The following is a 26,106-nucleotide window of genomic DNA, read 5'->3' as shown; positions in this document are numbered from 1 at the left end:
GCTAGCAGTAATGAGTTTCAATAGATTTGTATATGAAACTGCTAATTTTTGGGTTATCTTGTAAAAACTTAACTGTCAAAGGCATGACCTTTGAGAACTCTTGTAACTTTGATGATGTGAAGTTGAATGATTAAGTGGTCGCCTTTTAACCAAAAAAAAATAGAAAGCAACACATGGCATAAGAAACCAATTACCCTATGTAGGTTGGTGACCTGTTGGGACCATTTGAAGCAAATTCGAGTTAAACTTCGGATTATTAAAAAAAAATCGAAAATTGGGATTATTTTGAACGAATCGAGTAAAGTTGGGATTATTCCAGTTAATTTTTCTACTTTTTTATTCTTTTGAGTTACAAAAGGCCGAACGATGGCCTAGCTGTCAGTACTTTCCTGACGGCTTTGTCCAGCCTCGATGATCGGAGATTAATTATTACTCCGTAATTGGTGATTAAAGTCGTCAGTACTGTGACAAATGATAAAATTGTTAGTTTAGATGTTTATTTTCGATAAAATACCAATATTTAAGATGTACAAATTGAATTATAATGTTATTCAAAAAAATTTATTAGATTATAATTCTAAAAACTTATCATATAAATTTTTTTTTATATCATAATATTTTTTGGTGCGAAAGAAGTAGCTCAAAGTGTAAAACATCCATTTATAATAAATCTAATCGGTTAAAATAATATTTTTCACAATCTAATAGAATTTTATTACTATATAGACCTGTCAATTAGGGTCAGGTCATGAGTCATCTCGAATTGGGTCACTTCAGGTTACAAGTCAAGAAATGTTCAACCCTTACCCAAAGTTTTGGGTTCGGGTCAACCCAATAGGATTTGAACATCTATATTTATTTAACTTATTTTTTGCTAATTTTTTATTTTTTTAATGTATTAAATCGAATATTTCTACCATCATTATTATTAGTCATTACATGCTTACTAGACACCAAATCATCACAAAAGCACATCAATTCCTAACTAATTTTGTATCAATAATATGTTTTAAAATTTGATATATAGATTAAAATTTTATCTTAAAATTCAATAAACAACCCGGGCATCGCACGGGGCACAAAACTAGTATAAAAATTAAATTTAAGTATTTTAATAAGTGTGTTTGGGTCCAAGTCAACGTGATATTTTAGATCAAGACCAAGCTAGATCCAACCCATAGAATCTACTGTAATCAATTTCGGATTTAAGTATTTTAATAAGTGTGTTTGGATCTACTGTATTTTAGATCAAGACCAAGCTTAAACTGATACGTATAATACATCTAGTTTAATTAATATCGGAACATAATAATATCAAGAATGTAAACTGCCTAAAAATTTTAGTCCTTGCAACAACTCCAATTTCAATAGGAGTATTAACCTTAGGTTATTTGAAATATTAGAAATCATGGATGAGTACCTATGAGTTCAAACCCATTTTAACCCTTTTTTAATCAGTTTGAGTTTAGGTCCATGACCACGATGTTGTTGAAGGGCAATTCATAAGACAACTTTGTTCTAAAAGTCATGACAATCTAAGCAAACACCATCAGTACCTACACATATTTTTATACTACCTCCATTTCATATTTTTTGCAACTTTGTAATATTTTATAGAAAATTTTGACTTTTACCACCTTCAAAAAATGATTTATTTGCTTTTACCACCTACATAAAAAAAAAAAAAAAGTTTTATTTTACCACCAATAAAATTTCCAAAAATTTGATTTCACCATTAACTAACAAATTCCGTCCATGAATCCATTAGTAGGGCCCACCTTTTTGACGTTTTCTCTTCATCTCCCCTAATCTTCCATGTCAACTAGCTGGCAGCGAAATTGACTCACCTCGGTTGGTCGAAATTTCAAGTGGTGTTAGGGACGGTCGGAATTTGGTGTTGGCTAAAGAGGGGTCGGAATTAAGTGGTGGATAGGGTTTTAGGAGTAGGTGAAATTTGGTAGCGGCTAGGGTTTTAGGAGTGGTCGAAATTCGGTAGGAAAGGGCTTTTTGGGTTGTGGGCTGTGCGGTGCGGTGGCTGTGGCTAGTGTGTTGTAGGTGCAATGGTTGTGGCTGGTGTGTTGTGGGTGCGGTGGATGCGGTTGGTGCGGTGGCTGTGTGGTGATTGTGTGCGTTGTGTAGTGCGGTGGTTAGCTGGCTGTGCGGCGAGTAGGTGGTGGGGCTTGTAGCCGGTCCGGCGATGGGGTTGGTAGAGCTACCAGCAGCACCAGCAAACTCACCCTTGCCTTTACCAAACGACCAACCACCTCGACCTCCACGACCACCACGAACTCCACCCGGAAAACCGTAAAGCTCATAACAATGGTCCTTATCATGACCAAACTTCTTACAATAAGTACACTCCTTTCGTTCGGACATCCGACCGAAAGCCGTACCTGTTGCATTAAAACCAACATTCGCAGAAGAATTGAAGAAGAGGTCTCATGTGCATCAGACACAGATTGCTTATGCTCATCAACAACAACTTTAGCATAAGCAGCATTCATAGTAGGCAAAGGATCACTCATCAACAAAGTAGACACAATAGAACCAAACTTCTTTGGATCCAAACCAAGACAAAACTGATGCAATAACTCATTCTCATGCAAACTAGCATATTCTTTCGCAGCGGAACAAGTACAAGCAGGCAACTTAACATAACTAGACAACAAACTCTGTAATGTATTTAATTCACCATAATAAACTGCAACAGAACGACCTCTTTGCTTATAATCAGCAATATCATGTTTCAATTCAAAAATACGGGGACTGTTACCAAGAGAGTAACAATCACGCAAATCATCCCATAAAGTTCTAGCATCATCAGGAATAATAACAGTAGAACGAATACTAACATCAAGAGTATTATAAATCCAAGCAACAACAGTAGAATTTACAATACCCCACTGACGATAATCCACATGATTGGGATCGGGCTTGACAATAAAACCATCAACAAACCCGAGCTTGCTCTTGGACCGAAGATTGTTGCGAATTGACCTTGACCACTCTTCGTAGTTGTCAACAATAAGCAACACAGGACAAATCACCAACTGAGAACCCTCACTAGGAAGATAATAGTCGGTGAACGACTTGTACTTTGGAGGAGGAGGAGAAGAAGTGTTATCGTCGCCAGCCATCACACCAAATCACGAGCACACAACTTCACCACACGGAACAAGACACACGCACCGCACCACGAACGCAGCACGCACACACCCACTGCCTCGCAACAACAAGACAGCAGCATTAACCACACACGAGCCACAACTCCCACACAACACATACACACCACGCCAAGCACTACCCTACACACACAACCCACACAACACATGCACCACACAACTTCACAGCACGCACAACAACACCAAACTGCCGCAGCACCCCACTCGAGGCACCACAACACAACACACACAAGAGATGCGCACCCACACAATTCTCGAGAAAAAATATTAGGGTTTGGGAGCCCTAATGTTGAGCCAAAAAAATTTGTGAAAACAGAAAAAAAAAAAAAAAAAAAATCGAAGCACGAATCTCACAATGAAACAAAGAAATTTGCAGAATTAAAATCAAGAACAAACCAAGATCGAATTAAAAATCCCTAGAAATTAGAGAGGCTTTGATACCATGTCGAATTGGAGAAAGATGTGGAGAAAACGGCTTAGCCTTTGTATTGTTAATAATCACATATATATACACAATACAACACATAACCTAACTTGCCTAAAACTCCTAACAAGATATACTTTCCAAATATACAATATTAATATAATTAACCAAACCGACTCTAATAGCATCGATGTTGATTTAATTATAAATGATTTTGCATCAAAAAAATACTTAAAGAAATTGCTTGTTACGATTTTTTAGGACGGAGAAATTTATTTTAATATTATGCAAAGTTATAATTGTGTATCGAGACTTACTATTTAAATGATATAGGTTATTTTTATTGTCTTTTATCTATATCTATTGCATAAAAATTTTTTTTTACGTAAGGGGCCCTTTTCTTACATTATGCCTAGGGCCCATAAATTTCCAAGATCAGGACTGGTGGGGGTGAATTATATTGTAGAGGAAATAGGGTAATTTTGCGGAATTTATAAAACAAAGCTTAAATGAACTTAAGTGCAAAGAAAGATTTTACGTGGAAAACTTTTTGGCCTAATCACGAAGAAAAACCATGACCACAAGGGATCTTAAAACTCAACTCTTAATTATAATAGGGAAAACAACCTATTGCAAACTAAGACTCTAACTCAAATTCCTCGACAAACTCGAGTTCCCCTATCAACTAATCCCTCAACCAGCTGATCTCTCAAACTCTCACTTTCTCCTTGCTTCACTCAAAGCAACTCACATTTAAAGTTCACTCAAACTCTAACCCAATACAACACAAAATTAACTCTAATATTAAGCACAATACACTTTAAGACTCAAGTGGATTTCAACTTCTTTAAAACTAGAAAAATTGTAAGCTCAAGTGTATTTTTTCTAACTAAAAACAAAGTTTTTTTTTTTTTTTGTAGAAGAGTTAGGCAGTTACATTAGTCGTTGCTTAAACCCCACTAAGTCAACACTCCCTTAATTTTAGGAAGTGCAGTTAGAGCAACTCCAATGGTAAGCTAAGTAGCAAATTAGCTTGTTATGCCACATAAGATTTTAAGCTAATCTCTTTTGTAGTTAATTTGTGCTCCAATGGTTAGCTAGTAGCTTGTGATTTAATTGAGTCTTAATTTGTTAATTAGCATTTTACATATAAATTTATTAATGTATCAACCTATCTTTTTGACAAGTTTTTTTGTCAAGCTCCCAACCTAATTTGTTTGACCAAGCTAATTTAATTTTTTAGATCCAATGGTCAAGCTATAACAGTTAGGATATTTTCTGAATTGCAAGCAACTCTCTAGCTACAACGATTGGAGTTGCTCTTAAAGAGAAACTTGGGTAGCAAGCTGAAGCAACTTCCCTAGATTATCTCAAACTTGTTTTGCCACTTTTTAACGATCCATTAGTTTGTGAATGTTTGATATTTGCTAAAGTTTATGATTCTATCCTAACATATTTTTAGCTTGGGAATATTTTCCAACTAATGGAATATGTGTTTGTGATAATTAGGAGAACGATACATTATTTCACATATATCCTAAGATATTCTTCTAGTCCTATTTGTGGAAAAAGAATAATATATGAGGTGTTTTAATTTCCTTTATGCAAGTTATGCATAAACGAAAGGATCTTTACCTAAGATATGATATTTTATGTCACGAAATGATTCATCTCCCAAGGACTATAAAACACACACATATTTTTCAGGATTGAATAAATAGTTTTTCACTTATATTTTTGAGACATTTATTGAAAAGCTCAAAACACTCTTGGAAAACATCTCGTCAGTTTAGTAATTGTTTATGCACATATCTTGTTACGAATAAATTGTGTCTTACCTTTGCTTTGTGAGAAAGGGTTATTAAGGGGATGTTGGGTGTTGTATTTGAATCACTAAGGGGTTAGTAATTGGACAACATTTGTAAATTTAAGTGCGAGTAATTATGAGTTCAAGTACAAGTGACACTATGAGTTAGGTGTGGATATTGTTTAAAAACATTTAATATTATTGTGAATCTCAAATACGATGTTATGTTGAAAATAGTAACTCTAATAGTTTTAACATAGTAACCTATATTATTAATTAAAATCAATATATTAAAATTTTCATTTTAATAAATTAACCTCTTAAAACATGTAGAATAGCACATGACTTTAATTTTAACACAATAACCTTTATTTTAATATAGTGACTTTTTTTTTTTTTTTAATAAAACGACCACAATGTCTCTAATATTTGTGGTTGTGAACCAAGTCTATTTAGATGTTTACCATAAATAGTGTACGAATTTTGTCTTTTTATTTTATATTATTTTTTTTACCATAATTGATCAAGACAAAAGAGAATTGGCAATCTATCATTTCAATGTGGTTCTTGGCTTCTTATCCTTCTAAATGCTAAAAAAAAAAAAATTGAATTTATTGTTTTTTTTAGCTGGGGGACCATATTTTGGATTTATTGAATTCTTCTAATGTGTTTGATTTGTGTGACATATACACAACAATATACTGAATATAAATAGGCAAAGTAAAAGTGAAAAAAAAGATGAGACAAGGGTATAGATTGGATAATACACACCTTCCCTTACATAAACCTCATGTACTCTCTTATGAATGAAATTACTTGATGATTTTGCATACGCCTTATTGTATGTACATCCCAAAAAAAATCCGGTGGTAATTTCAAAAGTTGGGATATATGTGGGAGGTAAAATACCAAGTTTCCTAATTTTTATAAAAGAACTCTTTATAGAATTCAATATGTTAAGTATTTATTATATTCGATTTCTTTTATAGATGACGAATGATTTTTTATTAATGAATTACTTTTACAATTAATAAAAAGTTTACAATTTTACTAAACATGATTGAAAAATATAAATTAATAATCAAAATAGGGCAAATTAGCAATTGTTTATTAAATGCAAAAGTGAGAAACATCATAAAACAGAGGGATATCCATTCAACATTGGTGTGTTAGCCTCAATATATAGCTAAATTAAAATTAGCACAAAAAGCATCAATGGACGGACTTGTTATAAATATATATGATTTAGCACAAAAATGTAATAACAGCGACACTATAGTTTTATTATTAATCCAAGGAGGAATTTGTTCACATTAATTACATAGCATGGAACAAACACTGGCAAAATTAATAAGTTAAACATCACATAACTTGTGAAGTGTGGGTAAAAGCTTTTCTGAAACGATAGGCAAGATTAACATCATTATTCATGCCCAAAAGTCCGTTCTCATAGGGTCCAGCAAGTTTGCATAAGACATTGTCACAATAGAATATCTGATATTCAAATGGTTGGACATAAAAAAATGGTACTGTAATACTGAATGCACTCGGCCCGAGTGACTGAGTAGTACCTGCAGCCACATAGATATGGCCGGTTGCATTATCTGTGATTAATCGCCACGCTAGTGGTTTAGTGCAGGTGGTAGTGACGTCGGTTAAGTAGAATTCAGTTGGACCAAATGGAAGGTACTTTGAGCTTATTGGAGAAGTGATTTTGAAAGCGTGGCCATTAGATGAACCGTCCTTGTCTTGGGCTACAAAGAGAGGGCACGGTGAGGTTTGTGGTTTTTGGGCCACGGTGAGGCCTCCACCGTTGGCGGTTCTCTGTGGGATGATGTAATAGGTTCCGCCGTTTAGCAACGGTTCACCATCCTCGTCCCTAATATAAGCAGTCGAGGCCGCCAAAGTAGGGAGAGGTATAAGTTGGAGCAGAAGAAGAGTGGTTATTGCAACTGCTGGTTGGAGAAAGGGAGTCATTTTCTTTAGAATTTTTGAGGTTTATTTGATAGGTTGTTTGAGTAGTATGGGAAAGTAGGAGCTAGTAAGAGTTGGTATTTATAAGAGAAAAAATGTTACCCCCACTGTCACAATATAGTCGTTACACCAAGATTTTTCTTTATTTTATAATAACTTAGTTTAAAGAGAAATTTGCGAAAAGGAATCTATTAGTAGTCGATTTTTTGTAAGATGACCTTTTAAATAAAAAATTGTGAAAAAATACCTTTTAAGTTGTACTATTGTTTTAGAGGGCACTTAGATGAGTTTTCTTGGTGGTCAATGCCGGAGCTCCGACTTTGACATTCACGTTTAATCATGTAAGTTAAAAAAATAAAAAATATGAAGTACATTTTTCACCCCAAATTTCCCTCCATTTTCGAACTACCCCTTTCATTTTTTTCCCCTTTTTGTTCCTCTCTCCTCCTCTCTAATTCGTTAGAGAAAGAGTTAACATATCAGATATAAAGTTCAAACCCTATAATTAGTTCATCTGCAATTGCTCTCAATTTCCCTTCAATTCATTGCTCACCAACAATGGAAGAATGAGTAAATGTTTGGCCCTCCATTTGCAGAGAACATAAGTGACGAATTAGAGAAGGGAGAGACAAAGAAAGAGAAAGGGGGAAAATGAAAGGGGTAGTTCGAGAATGGAGGGAAATTTGGGGAATTTTTTTTTTTTTAATTCACGTGACTAACATGTGAAAGTCAATACTGAAGTTTCGGCGTTGACCACCAAAAAATTCGCCCAAGTACCCCCTAAAAAAAATACAACTTAAAAGGTCCTTTTTCACAACTTTTCACTAAAAAGTTACTTTTACAAAAAGTCGACCACTAAAAGGTCATTTTTCACAAATTTCTCTAGTTTAAATATGCCAAAAAACCAGTGCATTATATTGCACGGGCTGAAAACTAGTTAATTTATGCTAATTAGGGTATTCTCTAGGGTTTTTCCTAGCCTCCGTTTTTAGATTTTCTGTTTTGTAGAAGATTTTTTTTACTCTTTTCTCTCGTTTTTTACATCTCATTTCTTCTTCTTGATCTCGGTTGTGAATATTTGTAGGGGCTTCCACTGGTGTACTAACCAGTGATAAGCCCCAAACCTTTTCATTGCATTCAATAAATAGATCCCGGTTGATGATTTTGTGTTTATTTTATATTCGTCGTAAGTATTTAAACAATCATATCAGTATTTACTCCCAAACGACTATGCATTTGGGGATTTTAAGCCGAATTAGTGCTAAATCTCAAATTATATAATTAGTTACATATGAAGGTTTTTTATTCTTTTTTTATGAGCATCTTTTTGTCAAAAACTAACTAATAAAACCCACATTTTAAGAGAAACTACCTAATAAAAAAAATATTATAATAAACTACCTAATAAAGGTAAAATGTTGTAAAAAAAGACAACCTAAAAAAAGGTAAAATGCTGTAAAATACTACCCATACCGGATTTCCAATGCTGTTCGGCCAAAAAAACACTCTCAAACCACTACTTTCATTCCCAAAACTAACACAACTTGCTTAAAATTGTCTTACCACCACCTATAACCCAAAAAACTACCATCCCGAAGCATTAATCTACCCTCAACATCTCAGAATATCCTCTAACCACCCCGAAAATAACCTTACCACCTTGAGAAGCAACCATCATAAAATTAAGTGTAGAAATTCGGTCAAAGGTAGTATCTTACAACATTTTACCTTTTATTAGGTAGTTTCTAACAAAAAAAAATTATTAGGTAATTTCTCACAAAATTTAGGTTTTAGTAAGTAGTTTCTCACAAAATTCATCGGAAAATACAGGACTTCCAACAGATTTTCGTGTCCATCGAAATCGAGCTATTTTTTGTAGAGAATTGGGAGGGGACTGGAACCTAACAACTCAGAATTGATCCTTGAATCCGGATTAGTCCTAAGGGTGAACTAGATGGAACAAAAAAAAAGGATTTTTTGTTAAAAACTACCTTATATACTTCAAATTTTGTGACAACTCATAAAAAAATTGTTGTAAGAAACTACCTTATATAAAAACTAAATGCAGGAAGTTACTACCATGTGCTTGATTAACAATGAAAGGAAAGCGAAATTAGGGGTTATAAGGGGGCTAAGGGGAAATTGGGTGGGAAAAGGATAAAAATATGATTGAAAACGGGTCATTAAGGTCTCTTATTCAATGCATTAATCCAGCAAAAGGTGCAATAATCCAGCAAAAGGTAGCTTCTTATAACATTTAGTACTTTATAAGGTAGTTTCTTATAACATTAGTGTTTTATAAGGAAGTTACTTAAAGCTATGTATAAGAAGCTAAAAAAGGAAATAATGGAAGAAGATTAACATTAATTACACCGATCTGTGCATGATTTTGTCATGAATTTCCAACTTAATTCCATTTTAGGAAGTATATTTAATGCTTATACACAGCCCTAAGGGCTACATATATCATTACCCTTTTTATAAAAGATAATTTTTCACAAAATTTGAAACGTATATGGTAGCTTTTCCTAAAATATCCAAAAATAAAATATTTATTCTTTATAAAGAAAAATTTGGACTTATATCCTTCACTTATTATCTATATATTTCTTGGTTATATTATCCTTAGCTTCAAATATTGCAAAGTCCCCCAAGTAGATAAGAATGTTGTTGGCTTGTTACTAATGCTAGATAGAGACCATAGAGTCCAAGTAGCGACATGTACTGATGTTTGATAGCTTTCAATGTACTACACTTCCAGTAAAAAAAAAAAAAATAAATAAAAAAAAATAAATAAAAAAAAAAAAAAAAAAACGTGGATATATTTACCTATGTACTCCGAAGGATTTTTAGACCACAATTTGTGGAGATAGATGTAGGACAATAATTTAATTGGAGATAGAAACTTGACAGATTTCCATTTCCATTTGGATCAAGCATAAACCACAAGATCCACGCAGAGTCTGCCAATCTGAACAAACACGGCCGTAGAAAGACCTTCAAAATTGAAGTGATTTTACCGATATGTCCTTAACTAAATGAATGAAAAATCCAATTGGAAATACCCTTTCCTCAAGTTTGTACACTTATAAGTTATGTGAGATTGAATTGCATTCTAAAGTTGTGATATTTTGCTAACTCGCCAAATTTTTTAATTAATTATTCTCCCCATTAAATGAGAAGACATTGTGTGAATGCAGACTAACGGTAAAACCAAATATAAGTTATTTGAAATTTTATATAAATTTTTTTAATATAATTTTTAAAACTTAGATATAAGCTGTTGAACATTTCATATAAACTCATGATCAAACAATTTCTACTTTGTGCTACTTACAATCTATTTATAAACGACTTAACTCAAGATCAGCTAATTCTATTAGACAACATTGATCATTTTTTGTATTATATTTTCCAAGTACAATTTCAAGGTCATGTTTACAAGGAAATAGATGCGTTTAATATCTTCCACCTATTGGACTATCAATTTATCATTTTATCATTTTATCATTCATGTACCCTAATTATTGCCGGTGATATTTTGGAGAACTTGTGGACATCCAATTCCCCATAAGTTAAAATAAAACTACTCATGCTTTTTTTATTTATTTATTTATTTTAATGTATCATTTTTTTTATGGGTGATTTTTTTAAATGCATCACTTCTATACTTGACAACTTTATAGTATATCTAATTAATTCCCTCTTCTACTTTAAATTTCACTTAAATTATTTTATTATTTCTCTCTTTCTTCCATGATCCTCACTTAAATAATAAAAATATCTATTCACTCACACATATTTTCTCTGTTATGGTCTCATCTTACTTTAACTATAATAAATTATTCACCAACTCACAATATTATACTACTCCATTCTGAAATTCGATCCACTTACTAATCATGTGGTCAAAATAATTAAAATAATTTTGACCACATTTTATGAGCTAAACAATATCAATAAATTAGCATGTGATATCTTATTAGATTCCCCTTATTTTAAATAATCTATATATATCAACTTTTTATAATTTTCACTTATACACAAGCGGAGTTATTATTGATCAAAGTTATTAATTGGAGATCATAAAATTGTAAAGTGAGTCGGACTTTCAAGAATGGAGAGCATATTAGTTTTCTAAAATTTCGCACATCAGCTAATGATGCATTAAAAAAAATAAAAAAAAATAAAAAAATAAAAAAACAGAGGGAGTATTAAATTTACTAGAGACATGGTGTTTAAATTAGCGGTGTGAAAATCTGACCTGTACCATCGATCTAATCTGACTCGAAAATTACCCAATTTTACCAAAAATAAAATAAAAAAAAAATAAAAATAAAAATAAAAAAAATCATACTGTAATTAAGTAATCAAATGAAGAGAAATTTCCAAGATGAAATTCTTTTATTGATAAGATCGACAACATACATTATTATACTTCATACAACCTTCTTAATTATTTATATGCTTAAGACAATGCAACACTTAAACTTTAATGAAACTTAGAATGTGGAAGAAGTCTGCCCTTCTTGGAACTAGACCTAACCACAACATCCGGTAATCATCTGTGCCCGAAGTAGCGTCAATAACGCCGCATACAATATCTTTCTTAGCTGCAAACCCATTGATTGTACTACTAGACGGACAATATTCGAGCTGGTAAAACTCCGAACCAGTAATACTTTTCTCTATCTTGAACCAATTAGCTGCGGTCTGAGGGCTCGGGTTTCCAATACCACCTCCAGTAGACAAGAGGAGATTACCGGAGTTGGCGTCGGGGGTAAGTTGCCATGCCCCTTGTGAGCAGACGCTAGATGAGGTGTTGAAGATTATGTTAAGGTCTGAGGAAAGGTGGATGTGTTTTTGTGATGGGTCTGATGGTAGGAATGTTATTGGGGATTCGCCGTACCAGCCTTCGGCTAATTGGGCTACGTATTGAGGGCATTCAGGTTGGTTTGGTTTGGATGCCGCGACTATGCCACCTCCTATTCTGACTTTTGAAAGTTCAGTGCGGACGTAATAAGATGAGCCTGCTTCGAGTGGGTTCCCTTCGACATCTAAGACAAGGGAGTCTACGTCGTTGGCGGCTTTGGTTGAAGTGACGATGGTAAGACAGAAAATAAGGAGGATTATCGTCGTTGAAAGTCGGGGAAAAAGATTAGCCATTTTTTGGGTTTTGTTCGTTTTTTTACTTCTGAAGTTTGAGAAGAAAAAAACTAGTGCTCTAGAGCTTATTTATAGAAAATACTAAGTAAACCAACTCACACGACTCTAATCATAACTAGTGTGTGGCCCGCGCGATGCACCTGGTCGCTAGTTTGTACTTGTTTAATTTATCAATCAAATTCGACTGTTTAGATAGTAAGACTTGTTGGTTTCGAGTTTAAGTTTTGTTAAATATTTTTTAGTTATCAAACTCAATCATTACATAATGGAAACAAATAGTATAATAAGACGCAAATTAACTTATCAAACTTAACTATAATTTTGTTGGATAAAAAAAACACAATTAAGAAATGGCTAAGATGGTAAGAATCTTAACTTAAGACTTGTTGGCCTTGAGTTCAAGTCTTGTTATAACCATTTTTTAGATGCAAACCTAATACATGTGATAGTGACATGTCATGTTTATAATGACATGTAGCGTATATTGCTGACATGTCGAACTTAAAAAAGGTGACACGTGTAACATATTTTATTTTAGGAACGCTTTTTAATATATAAGTATAGATTACTTTCCCTTTCAAGAAAAAAAAAATCAAAATTACTTCGTATATAGTATTGTAAGTATTACGCAATATTTCCTAAAAAAAAAAAAAAAAAAAAAAAAGTATCACAAAATATATTTAGTGTTTCTTTGTTTGACACATGAATTACTAGTAGCTAAAGTATAAAATCATGGGGATCTCAATATAAAACATGAGAATTAAATTATAAGTTATCCCCTTGCTTATTAAAATTAATGGAAATTCAAATTCTAACTGTTAATTAAGCTAGTTAAGTATACTTTATTTTTACTGTAGTCATCCTTAAAATAACTATCACTATACACTTAATTATTAGCCAATGACTATTATTTTTATTTTTCTTGTCAAACTTAATAAAAATGATTAATATTTTTTAAAATATATATTTTTTTCCGAAAATTAATCAAAAAAATATTTTCAAATATTTTTTTAAAAAATAAAACGAGTTTAGTTCATGTGCGATGCACGAATTTATTAAATAAATACATTGTGAGATTTGTTTATAATACGAAGTAAGATAGTTTTCTACTTCGTATATTTTTTACGTCGTATATACTTAAGAAGTAATTTCTACTGCAATATATTTCTTTTAAAAATAAAACATAAAAAATTTTAAAAAAAAACACAACGAATACTTTTGAACATTAAAATATCAACATACAAGGTATAGATAAAAATATAAAGGTAAAGTTTAAACCAAAAAAAAAAAAAAAACTAATGGTGCCATCATAGCAAATATGCATTTATGTGAGAGTGACATGTATACAATTTGGGGAAGGGACGGATGATGTCATCATGTTTTGTTTTATTACTCGTATAAGTTAATAGATTAATTTTTAAAAAAGAACAATTATTTTTAATAATAAGTTTAACCAACAAAAAAATAAATTAAAAATTGGTTAGTGAAAATTATGTGAGGGAAGTTCTTATTCACATAAGAGTCAACTGTAATGGATAATATTTGATACAAATTCTTGAGCTTAGATTTGAGCTCAAATTTTCTTGTGTTAAATTTTTTTGATACAATTAATATCATCAATAATATTTAAGTTTTTAAATTATACTATTATTTAAGATCATTTGAAAAAATTTAAAGAAACTAAACTAACAAAAGTAAATTAATATAATGGTGAAGTTAGTTTAAAAAATTAACATCGCCTTTTATCAAACAGTGGAATATGGTATAAAAATGTTTATTTTGGTTTTATGTCTAAAGTATTATACTTAAGAAAATTCTACGTGGAACATGTATATAATCAGATTTTTGTTGTAAAATTAGAACACTTAAGAAATTGGAACACTTGAGTTATGTTTATGCTAGATTTCGTACATAGGATTTGATGTGGGATACAGTTGCGGACCAACTAAATTAAAATAAGGAATATTAAATGTGGAATATAATTGACGGAAAATAAAGAGAGAAGGGAGACACGATATGGTGACGCAAAAAACCCCAATAAAGATGGGTAAAAACCGCGGATGACAATGAGTACACCAACCCACTATAATACGGGCATAAAACCAATGTTACAAGTACAATATGTGTATAATAATTGATAACAATAAAGCATGTATAGAAATAAAGGTAATTAGCTTGTACGTGGTCTTTATGGTATAATCAGGAGGCTCAATTAGGGAAGTAGTATATCATTTGGGTGGAATAAACAATAACTTGTTTTATACATCATAATGGCTACGTATGGTTGATTATGGCATTGTGAGGAAGGCTAAGGATGACTAAAGTAGAAGTATTTGGGGTTAATCATGGATAAGTGGGGTAAATTATGGAGAAATAGGATTGCATGGTGGAAATATTATACGTGGAAATGGCTTAGTCTGTGTGAGAGGAAGTGCTTCTATTTATAGAGCTTGAAGTAGGCGGTTGGAGAAAGATATGATCATGACTCCTTTAATTTAGGAAGTGGCGATTAATTCTTTTACTTGGTCTTCTGCTGAATGTAGACATTATGGAGTGTACATACAGTCAAGGAGTTCAATAGACTTCTTCTTAGCAAGAGAGATTATCTCATCAATTTTAGGGAGCATGGCTAACTTTCTTGACCCATTCCACCGTTCTTGGTTGTTGGTCGTCGACTATCATCGTCGGTCAACCAATGTACAAAATTAACCTATAACAAGTTTTATTATTAATCCTTGAGTTTCATTCGGGGGTGTTAAATACCACCATCCAAAATAATCAAAACCACCAACATTTAGTGTAAATGGACAACCATGTCCTAAGTACTTCACTACTATCTTCCCTATTGCCACCAATCACTAACACCTTGACACCACCACCCTAATTGACGATTAACACCACCACCACCACCACACTGACCGGCGACGATCACCGCCGCTGCAACCCGGACCGACGACCCATCACCTTCCCTACTTTTTTTATATTTATTTTTATTTCAGGCAACCGCGGTAACCAAAGCCCAAAATCAATTACTGTGTATGGTAACCGGAGCCCAAAACCGGTTACCGTGCGTGGTACCCGGAGCCCAAAACCGGTTACCGTGCGTGGTAATCAGAGCCCAAAACCGGTTACCGTGCATGGTAACCGGTGTTGGGCTCGATTACCATAGAATCGGTTAAGGTGCACGATAACCGGAGCCCAAAATCAGTTGCCGTGCGTGGTAACCGAAACCCAATGGTAACCGATTTTGGGCTTCGGTTACCATGCACGGTAACCTGTTTTGGGCTCCGATTACCACGCACGGTAATCGATTTTGGGCTCCGATTACCACGATTGCCTGAAATTATAAAAAAAAACCACCACCTTCCCGCCGGCCAGGGAAGGTGGTGGGTTGTCATAGAGGGGGGTGTGGTGGGTCGTCAGTCAAATGGGGTTGTGGGTCCACGGTTGGAAGGGGTTGTGGGTTGCCGGGAGGATGAAGGAATGGTGAAGTAGTAAGGGTACGATTGTCCATTCACACCAAATATTGGCGGTGGTGATCATTTTTGTTGGCGGTGTTTAGCAATCCACTTTCATTATTGTAAAATTGGAACACTTGAGAAATTGGAACACTTGAGTTTTATTATTGTAAAATTGGAACACTTCAGTCTTAGGCCTCTTCACTTTACCTTACAAAAAAAATATTCAGTAAAAATAATTTCAATTCTGTAAATAATTTCAGTTCAGTAAAAATAAGTTTAGTTTAGCAAAAATAATTTTAGTTTAGTAAAAATAATTTCAATTCAGTAAAAATCAGTAAACCTAAAAAAATGTAATATAAAATTAGTAAAAATAATTTCAGTTCATCAAAAATAATTTCAGTTAAGTAAAATTAATTCCAGTTCAGGAAAAATAATTTAAGTTTAGGATAATTTCAATTTAGTAAAAATAATTTTAGTTCAGCAAAAATAAGGTGAAGTGAATGGGGCCTTATTATTAATCCACGAAGGAATTTATGCACACTACATACATAGCATGGAACATCAAACATTTGCCATATTAATTTAAACATCACATAATCTGTGAAGTTTAGGTAAAAGCTTTTCTGAAACGAAAGGTAAATTTAAGAGTAAAATCATTATCCATGCCCAAAAGTCCGTTCTCAAAGATTCCAGCAAGTTTGCATAGGACGTTGTCACAATTGAATATCTCATATTCATCTGGTTGGTCATCAATGGATGGTACTGTAATACTGAATGGACTAGGCCCGAGCGAATGAGTAGTACCTGCAGCCACATAGATGTGGCCGGTTACATTATCCGTGGTTTATCGCCACGCAAGTGGTTTCGTGCAGGCGGTAGTGTTGTCGACTAGGTAGAATTCAGTTGGACCATGTGGAATGTACTTTGATTTTATGTTGGGTATGGCCCAAATTTTATAAGCCCATTATTTTGGTGGAGTATTGTGCATATTCTAGAGGCTTTCGGAATCTCTAGAATTATATCCTACTTGAATGTTCTAGAGTATTATTGACATTGGAAGCTATTAGCTAGAATATAATACATGGTTCGTGAATTTTCTAGAACATTATGGATACAAGAATGATGGAGGAATATCTAGAATATTCCGGCCATTTCTTCCAAGCTCCATCTACACCTATGAATATAGGTCATGGGCATTCAACCATGAAAAACAACACGACACAATAAGCCATACTACACACAAGCCTTCCTACATACTACACCTCCTTGTACTATTTACCATCTTTACAAATCCATTATTCCTCTTTTGTAATACTCCTTAGAGAGTAATATAGAGAGATTCATATTGTAATATAAACCCTTAAAGGGATACTTGTACTCTCCTATTTTCAAATAGTGGAATAAAAGTGCTCGTCGTTACATAAAATCGTGTGTTCATTTATATTAATTATCTTTCCAATTATCAATTCAATTTATACATCTCAATCAAACACATCTTCACTTCCGTTGTGCACTCACCAACCCTAACAAGTGGTATCCGAGCCAGGTTGATTCGAGTGTTTACACATTAAAGATGTCTTCGGTCACGAAGTTCGAGATTGAGAAATTTGATGGCAAGATTAATTTCAGCATCTGGAAAGTCCAGATGAAAGTCGTTCTAGTACAGAGCGGACTAAAGAAAGCTCTGGATGGAAAAGCTAAAAAACCAGAGTTAATGACTGTAGACACCCAAATGTGTCTCCCCAAAACCAAACCCAGTGATGAATACCTTTCATTTCATTTGATTATCGATCGAGGTGAAAGTGTGAAAAGTCTAGTGATGAGGATGTTTTTTATTAAAATATCTCTTCCTTCTGTTTTTGAAAATATTTCTTTTCTCACCCTGTTTTATGAAAACGTGCATTCTAGTTTATTTTGATCCATGATAAGGGTCCAATAATAGTGTAGTTGGATGGGGCTTGCAAAGAGCTTTCCAACGATATATTATAAGCCCAATTCCGATGAATAATGAGGAAGTCATGGCCAAAATACTAAACTGGGCCCGATTGATCTTTACATGTGGCCCGATGATCTAGGGGAGGGCCCAATGTTAATTATTATTCCTAAAGTTATTAGAATTGATTATAGTCTTCTAGAATTCTCTAGAAAGTTCTTTTAAGACCTAATAAAATTAGAATTAATTATATTTTGATAAATTTTACTTGGAATAAAATATTATTTTATGAAAATATGATTTCAATTTTCATACGGACTTTACGAGTCAATTTTGATTGATAAGTGGACTCCGTGTTTGAAAGCGCGTAGGAATCCAGGCTTTCGCCAAGCGACAAGTTTGGTTTTGCGGCGACAGTGGAGTTTTATTCCTTATCAAATTCTACCTATTTTCGGACTGTTTTCTTATAAATAGGGTCCTGAACCTTCGTTTTTAATCATCAACAATAATCTACAATCCACAATCATCAACAATCATCAATTATCATCTATTCTCTCTAAGCTCTCATCTCTCTAGCTTTTCACAAACACAATTCCGCATTCACAAGATCTAGACACACCTAGCCAAGTTCTGAGTTGCCTTCGCCCTAGACGTGAAAGGTTATAATTTCTGAGGGTTTGGTCCCTAATCTCTATTTCAATTATTTGATTTAATTGTTTGTTTTATATTTTCCTTGAAGTTAGTAACGCGTGTATTTTGTTATTAGAAAGAGGTACGAGGCATCAAAGTATGTAATCTTATTGCTCTATTCTTGTAGAAAGCATGTTTAAATTTGTTCAATTCCTAGTATCATGTTAGGATGTTTCTATTGCTTTATAGTATCGTGTTTAAGGTGCCTTTTACTCTTTTCTAATAGCATGTTAGTACCATGTTAGGTTTAAAGCTTTGATCTTTAATGCTTAGTGACATTCTAGGATTTGTTACTAATCTTGTTAGTATCATGCCTAGGATCTTCCTATTATATCTAAGCTTTATTATTAACATGATTATAATTGTTATGATTATTATGATAATTATTATGTTGCTTGATGCTTATTCATTGTTATTGTTTGATCACGCCCTCTCTTGTAGGTTTAAAGGGAATTTGTACTTGTAATCACGCTTAATAAGATAATTAATAATCTTGTTTAGGGCTAATATGATTATAATTCAAGTGATCGCCAATAATAGTTTTGCTTGTGCATTAAATTCAATCAACATAGATAAACAGGTTTAGGATTAACCTGTTGATTGCCTGTTAGTTAGAAAGCGCACATGAATACGAGTAGAATAAAGTAGAGGCCTATTATTAGGGCGAGTTCTTTCTTTTGTAGATTGGATTCGTACCCTCATCCCCGAACCCTATTTGGTTCAAGACCTTTTGGAGTTGACGATCTCCTGGATCGTTAAGGGGTGTAATCTTCACCTTGTGAACAGTTTACAAGTTCCTAAAACTTGTTGGCGACTCTTTTGCTCTAGCTTCCTTGCCTTTGGACGCCACCATGCTTAAGTGTATGATCACAGTGGGGTTCAAGTGTGGGATGGCTTGAAATATTCCCTACAATGACAGACGAGCAATGACAAGATTTGGACGAAAAAGCCCTCTCGGCAATCCAACTATGTTTAACCAAGGAGGTACCGCGTGAGATAATTCACGAGGAGACAGCAGCCGGATTATGGTTGAAGTTGGAGTCCCTCTACATGACTAAAAGCCTCGCCAACAAACTCCGTCTCAAGGAAAGGCTTTATACAATCCGGATGGCCGAAGGTATTTCCATTCAAACTCATCTCGATGAATTTAATTCAATTATAATTGATCTTGAAAATTTAGATGTTAAAATCGAAGATGAGGATAAGGCCGTGTTATTAATTATCTCCCTACCACCTTCGTATAAACACTTTAAGGAAATTATTCTTTATGGCAATAGTGATACTCTTTCTTTTGAGGATGTTAAATCTCACTTACTTTCAAAAGAAAAGCTTGACCTTGAAGTTCATTCTAATGAAAATGCCGAAGGTTTAAATATAAAAGGGAGATCACACGGTAGTAAAAGTACCAATAAGAAGTCCAAATTTAATGGACACAAATCCGGAAAATCTTGCAACTTTTGCAAGAAACTTGGGCACATAGTTGAAGAATGCTGGTTTGCAAATAAAAAGCTCGAAAAGAAAGAGCAAGAGGAAAAGCCGAAAGAGACGGCAAAAGCCAGTTTTGGAGAAATAGAGTCCGATGATGAAGTTCTCTTAGCTACTTCGCCAAGAAGAAATAAAAATTCTGACTGGGTACTTGATTCGGGTTCTGCCAACCATATTTGTTCTCAAAAGTCTCACTTTACCGACTATCAGCTGGTGAAGAATAAAACTATTACAATGGGTAACGGTTATCATTGCAAAGTTCATGGTGTTGGCTCCGTATGGATCAAGACGCAAGATGGTGTGATCAGGACTTTGTCTAATTTTAATCATCATGTTCCTGATCTAAAAAAGAATATAATCTCTCTTGGCATTCTGGACTCAAAGGATATAAGATTTCGGCTCAAGATGGAGTACGCAAAGTCTACAAAGGTGCTCAAGAAATATTGAAGACTATCAAACATAGAAATCTCTATGTATTACAAGGATCTTCTATTATGGCTTCATCATACACAATCTCGACTCGGCAAAAACGCCCTAATAATACGGGTCCAAGTAAGTCACTTTCTTATTCTAAACCTAAGTTTCAATCGGGTTTAGCATGTGAAATATTCACTTAATGTCGATCGGGTAACATACGATGAGCGCACATATAAAATTTGGTCCAAGGTGGAGATTGTTGGGTATGGTCCAAATTCTATAAGCCCATTATTTTGGTGGAGTATTGTGCATATTCTAGAGGCTTCCAGAATCTCTAGAATTATATCCTACTTGAATGTTCTAGAGTATTATTGACATTGGAAGCTATTAGCTAGAATATAATACATGGTTCGTGAATTTTCTAGAACATTATGGATACAAGAATGATAGAGGAATATCTAGAATATTCCGGCCATTTCTTCCAAACTCCATCTACACCTATAAATATAGGTCATGGGCATTCAACCATGAAAAACAACACAACACAATAAGCCATACTACACACAAGCCTTCCTACATACTACACCTCCTTGTACTATTTACCATGTTTACAAATCCACTATTCCTCTTTTGTAATAATCCTTAGAGAGTAATATAGAGAGAGTCATATTGTAATATAAACCCTTAAAGGGATACTTGTACTCTTCTATTTTCAAATAGTGGAATAAAAGTGCTCGTCGTTATATAAAATCGTGTGTTCATTTATATTAATTATCTTGCCAATTATCAATTCAATTTATACATCTTCACTTCCGCTGTGTGCTCACCAACCCTAACAGTTTATTCGAGAAATGATTTTTAAAGGGTGACCATTAGATGAACCATCTTCTCTTGGGCTATAAAGAGAGGGCATGCCGAGGTTTGTTGTTTTTGTGCCACGGTGAGGCCTCCACCATTGGCGGTTCTCTGTGGGATAATGTAATAGGTTCCGCCATTTAGCACTAGTTCACCATCCTCGTCCATGATATAAGAAAACGAGGCGGCCATAGTAGGGAGAGGAAGGAGTTGGAGCAAAAGAAGAGCAGTTATTGCAATTATTGTTGGTTGGAGAAAGGTAGTCATTTTCTTAAGATTTTTTGAGCTTTGGTTGCTAAGTTGTTTTGAAAAGTAGGAGCTTGTAAAATGATATTCCCTCCATCCCTTAATACAAAGCCTCTTTCTAGCATTTATTACTTACATAATAAAGAGAAAGAGGCTTTTAATATAGGTACGGAGGGAGTATTTATAAGAGGCTCCAACGAATGAAACTATAAGTTTTTAAAATGTTAGTTACTTCCTTTGTTCTAATTACATGATCACTACACTAGCTTTTGCTCGAATCGTTATCACTAGACCTGACAATTCTGACCTAGACCCGTTGACCCGACCCGAATGACTTGACCCATGACCCAAAATCGACCCGAAAACAGTGAACCGAAATTGACCCAAAACCCAAATCAACCCGACCAGACCCATACTCTACCCGATGTGGAATTGACTCGACCTTAACCCGAAACCCGAAATGACCCGACCCAAAACGACCCGACCAGAGATGACCCGACCCGAAGTTGACCCGAGACCCGAAATGACTCGACCCGAAGTGACCCGAGACCCGATACCCAAAGTGACCCGACCTTTAACTTGAATTAATTGACCCAAATAGACTCAAAACCCAAAGTGACCCGAACCAAAATTATCTTATACCTTAAATGACCAGCATCTATTTAAGCTAAAGATTTGACCCGAGCAAACCGAAATAGAGAAAAAACGCAATCAAAGTGACTTAATTTTTTTTTATTAATTTGTAATGTGTAACAGTGTAAGTAATTTCATATTTTGAGCATTACTTTTCTCGATTTCTTCGGCCTTTTATCTCTATATGTTATTAAAAAATCGTAAAAAGATTGAAATTTAACGACTATTCTACGGAGTTTGTCCATAAGATTAAAAAAATTAACTATAGCTCGAAATAAAAGTCACAATTCTCACAAGTCTAGAAAAAAGAAAACAGTACAATAATAATGTGTACATAACATAATGTTCAATACCAAATGAAATTACAAAATAATCTAAAGTCAAACAATTATTGTATTCCATGAAAAAGTAGCCTTAATAAATATAGTGAGTTTCTCGTCAAAAAATATATAAATATATATATAAAGTTGAATTTAACTCAATGCATCGACCCGAATATGATCCAAACTACCCCGACCCGAAAATTAACCCAACCCGAACTCGGCCCGAAATGTTGACCCGAAACCCCACCCAACCTGATTATTAGTTGACCCGAAATCAACCCAAAACCCAAAATGACCCGACCCGAACTTGACCCGATAACTTTTTGACCCGAACTTGACCCGACCCGAAATGACCCAACCCATACTCGACCCGAATGATCCATTTGCTAGGTCTAGTTATCACAAAACCTTATATGGGGCTAGCTACATGGTGTGGTCATTTCACATAATCACACATAAGACAATTAATTAAGTAATAGAGGGTTACAGTGATGTGCAAATGGGGTTACATTAATGTATGTATGTTACTTTTTTTTTTTTTTTAAGGATGTATGTATGTTACTTAAATGACAAAAAAGAGTGACTCGCTTAAATAAGTGGAATTATTCTTTCATTTTTTTAAAAATAAAATAATAGGGGTTACTAGAATGAACAAATAAGGTTACGTATTTTTAAATTACTTGATTTCACTCGTATAATGAATTTTTGTTACTTTTTGGACAACATGGGATTACTCTTATGAAAAAATGAGGTTACTCATATATATAAATTAAGATTACTCTTATAAAACAATGTGGTCATACCGTGAGGCTAGCCACATACAAGACTTGCCCTTTTATTATTCAATACTCCTTCAATCCTATCAAGCAAGGTTTGGTTTAGTGGGAAAATTTACATCTTAGGGGTATCAGATTATGGGATTAAAGATCAAATTCCACTAGAGAAACGTTAGGGAGGATATTCCTATACCCTTTATCCTCACTCCCAATAACCTAACCCATTAACTTGGATTGGATTGACCTACTTTGTTACCACTAAATTAGCTTCACTTTTATACAAATTTTGTAACATTTAAACCATACATGATAAATTAGAAGGAAACGATAATTGAATGGCATGATTATTATTGATCATTAGGTAGAGTATTTATACAAAACCTAAACTTATTTTTAAATTACTTGATTTCAATTGTACAATGAATTTTTGTTACTTTTATGGACAACATGGGTTTACTCTTATGAAAAAATGAGGTTACTCATATATGTAAATGAAGATTACTCTTATAAAACAATGTGGTCACATCGTGTGGTTAGCCACATACAAGACTTGCCCTTTTATTATTCAATACTCCTTCAATCCTATCAAGCAAAGTTTGGTTTAGTGGGAAACTTTACATCTTGCGGGTACCAGATTATGGGATTAAAGATCAAATTCCACTAGAGAAACGTTAGGGAGGAGATTCCTATACCCTTTATCGTCACTCCCAATGTCCTAACCCGTTAACTTGGATTGGATTGACCTGCTTTGTTACCACTAAATAAGCTTTACTTATTTATAAATTGTGTAACATTTAAACCATATATGACAAATTAGAAGGAAACGATAATTGAATGGCTTGATTATCATTGATCATTAGGTAGAGTATTTATACAAAACCTAAACTTAGGCCTCGTTCACTTCACCTTATTTTTGCTAATTGAAATTATTTTTACTGAAACAAAATTATATTTGTTGAACTTAAATTATTTTAAATTAATTTTAATGAACATAAATTATTTTTGCTGAACTGAAATTATTTTTACTGATTTTCTATTATAATTCTTCTTTAAGAAAACTGAATTTTACTGAACTGAATTTATTTTTACTGAACTGAAATTATTTTTACTGAACTGAAATTAATTTTATTGAACTGAAATTAATTTTACTGAACTGAACTTATTTTTACTTAATATTTTTTTTAAGGTGAAGTAAACAAGGCCATATAAGATAGGAAACAATCTTCATAAAAGATATACTAGTCTAACCATAAATCTTATAGATATGTTCACTAAACAATATCTTAACATAAAATAAACCAAAATATATTTTTCTTTTAATGATATCTATGGAAAATATATTACACATATGTTTTCCGATATCTCACATCTGTAGCACCCTCTGCAATCGTAGCGATAGTAATTTAACATGAATGTAGCGATTGGAAATTCTTCATTTTCTTGAAGTCGAGATGCACTACTCCTTCAATTTTTTTTTTCTTTTTCAATGATGAGAATGTTCATTCTTTTCGAACTCACCAGTCATCAATAAAGTAAACCGAGCTCCAATTAAATTTTAATTTTTCAACGTAAACCACACTTAAAATTTTTATTTGTTTTATTTTATAGCAAAACCAAACTCATATCCAAAGAGCAAAATCATGCTCAAATCATATCACAAACCATGTCTCGTGGCACAATAAGAACCAACACATGAACTGTAACACCCTGGAAATTCCCTTACTGTAAAATACTCTTTTTACTCTAAATAAATTTATCTTAAGGAAATATCCAAAATATCGTCGCCACCGTGATAATGTCTAAGGCTATTTTTCAAAGTCACATAGCAGAAGTCTAAAATAAAAACTAACTTTTAAAATAAAATTTGAGTTCACAACCTCAAAACAAAATAGAAAATAAATAAACCTCAAGTTGGAACCAATCCAAACATGGTCCTTTTAAAAATCCAACTTAAAATAAACATAACAAGTTAGTCCATAATCAACAATCCAACAATTCAAAACATAAAACTAGGAAAGCATAACAAATAACTCTCAGCATTCATTACCATCATGCTCTTCATACTTCAAATACCTATCACTTTCCCTTTTATTTCAAACCTCTACTCACCATATAAATGGATCATAGTAGGGCCAACCAAAGGAAAGCCAAACACAAACACAAAAGTACGAATCAGCAAAAGCTGAGTACATAAGCACCACACTAACATGAATAACCTATAATCAAGAAAAATAATAAAACATGCTTGCCATTTAATCACAAGTCAACTTACCTTTGACTCAGAACTTGCAATATTAATTATTAAATAATAGCTTTAGATTACGCATCGAATGAGTTTCCTTGCCTTAACTATCCCTTAAAATAATAAGGGACCTCTCACTTGGGAGCTAACCAAGCGAGTACCAACTAGTGTCACCTTTTGACGGAATTTCAACGCATAATAATAAAGAAAGAAAGTACAACGTCCGGTACCCTTGTAGAAGCTATGGTTAAATATAAAACCCCATAACTCCCTCCATATGTTCATACTCAAGGTATATACGTTCCAAGAGTTTTGGTGCATATCCTCTTACACTTTACATTATTTATCAATTTAACATGTGAAGATTCCAACCAATCAATCAAGAATAAACATAACAACATTCAATACATACATCCAATTCATTCTTGAATTAATTAGTGAGCACATACTATTTATTTTAATTAAGGTTCCTTGCCTAGTTTTGTGCACAAT

The 26,106-nt window shown here is 33.5% G+C and overlaps 2 protein-coding genes across 2 annotated transcripts; both read right to left on the bottom strand.

The window, feature by feature from the left end:
* Positions 1-6,775: 6,775 nt before the first annotated feature.
* LOC145583449 (trypsin inhibitor 1B-like) lies at positions 6,776-7,390 on the bottom strand. The gene has a single exon (XM_081640682.1). It carries the CDS (start codon positions 7,388-7,390, stop codon positions 6,776-6,778), a length of 615 nt encoding a protein of 204 aa, XP_081496808.1.
* A 4,372-nt stretch (positions 7,391-11,762) lies between these two features.
* Positions 11,763-12,580, bottom strand: LOC145581525 (miraculin-like). Its single transcript, XM_081638529.1, has one exon. The coding sequence runs from the start codon at positions 12,551-12,553 to the stop codon at positions 11,873-11,875; it is 681 nt and encodes a 226-aa protein (XP_081494655.1). The 5' UTR covers positions 12,554-12,580; the 3' UTR covers positions 11,763-11,872.
* Between the last annotated feature and the right edge of the window lie 13,526 nt (positions 12,581-26,106).

Source organism: Chenopodium album, chromosome 15, assembly GCF_948465745.1.
Source record: "Chenopodium album chromosome 15, dcCheAlbu1.1, whole genome shotgun sequence".
In the NCBI taxonomy this organism is placed as follows: Eukaryota; Viridiplantae; Streptophyta; class Magnoliopsida; order Caryophyllales; family Amaranthaceae; genus Chenopodium; species Chenopodium album.
This window is presented reverse-complemented; position numbering and strand designations above follow the sequence as displayed.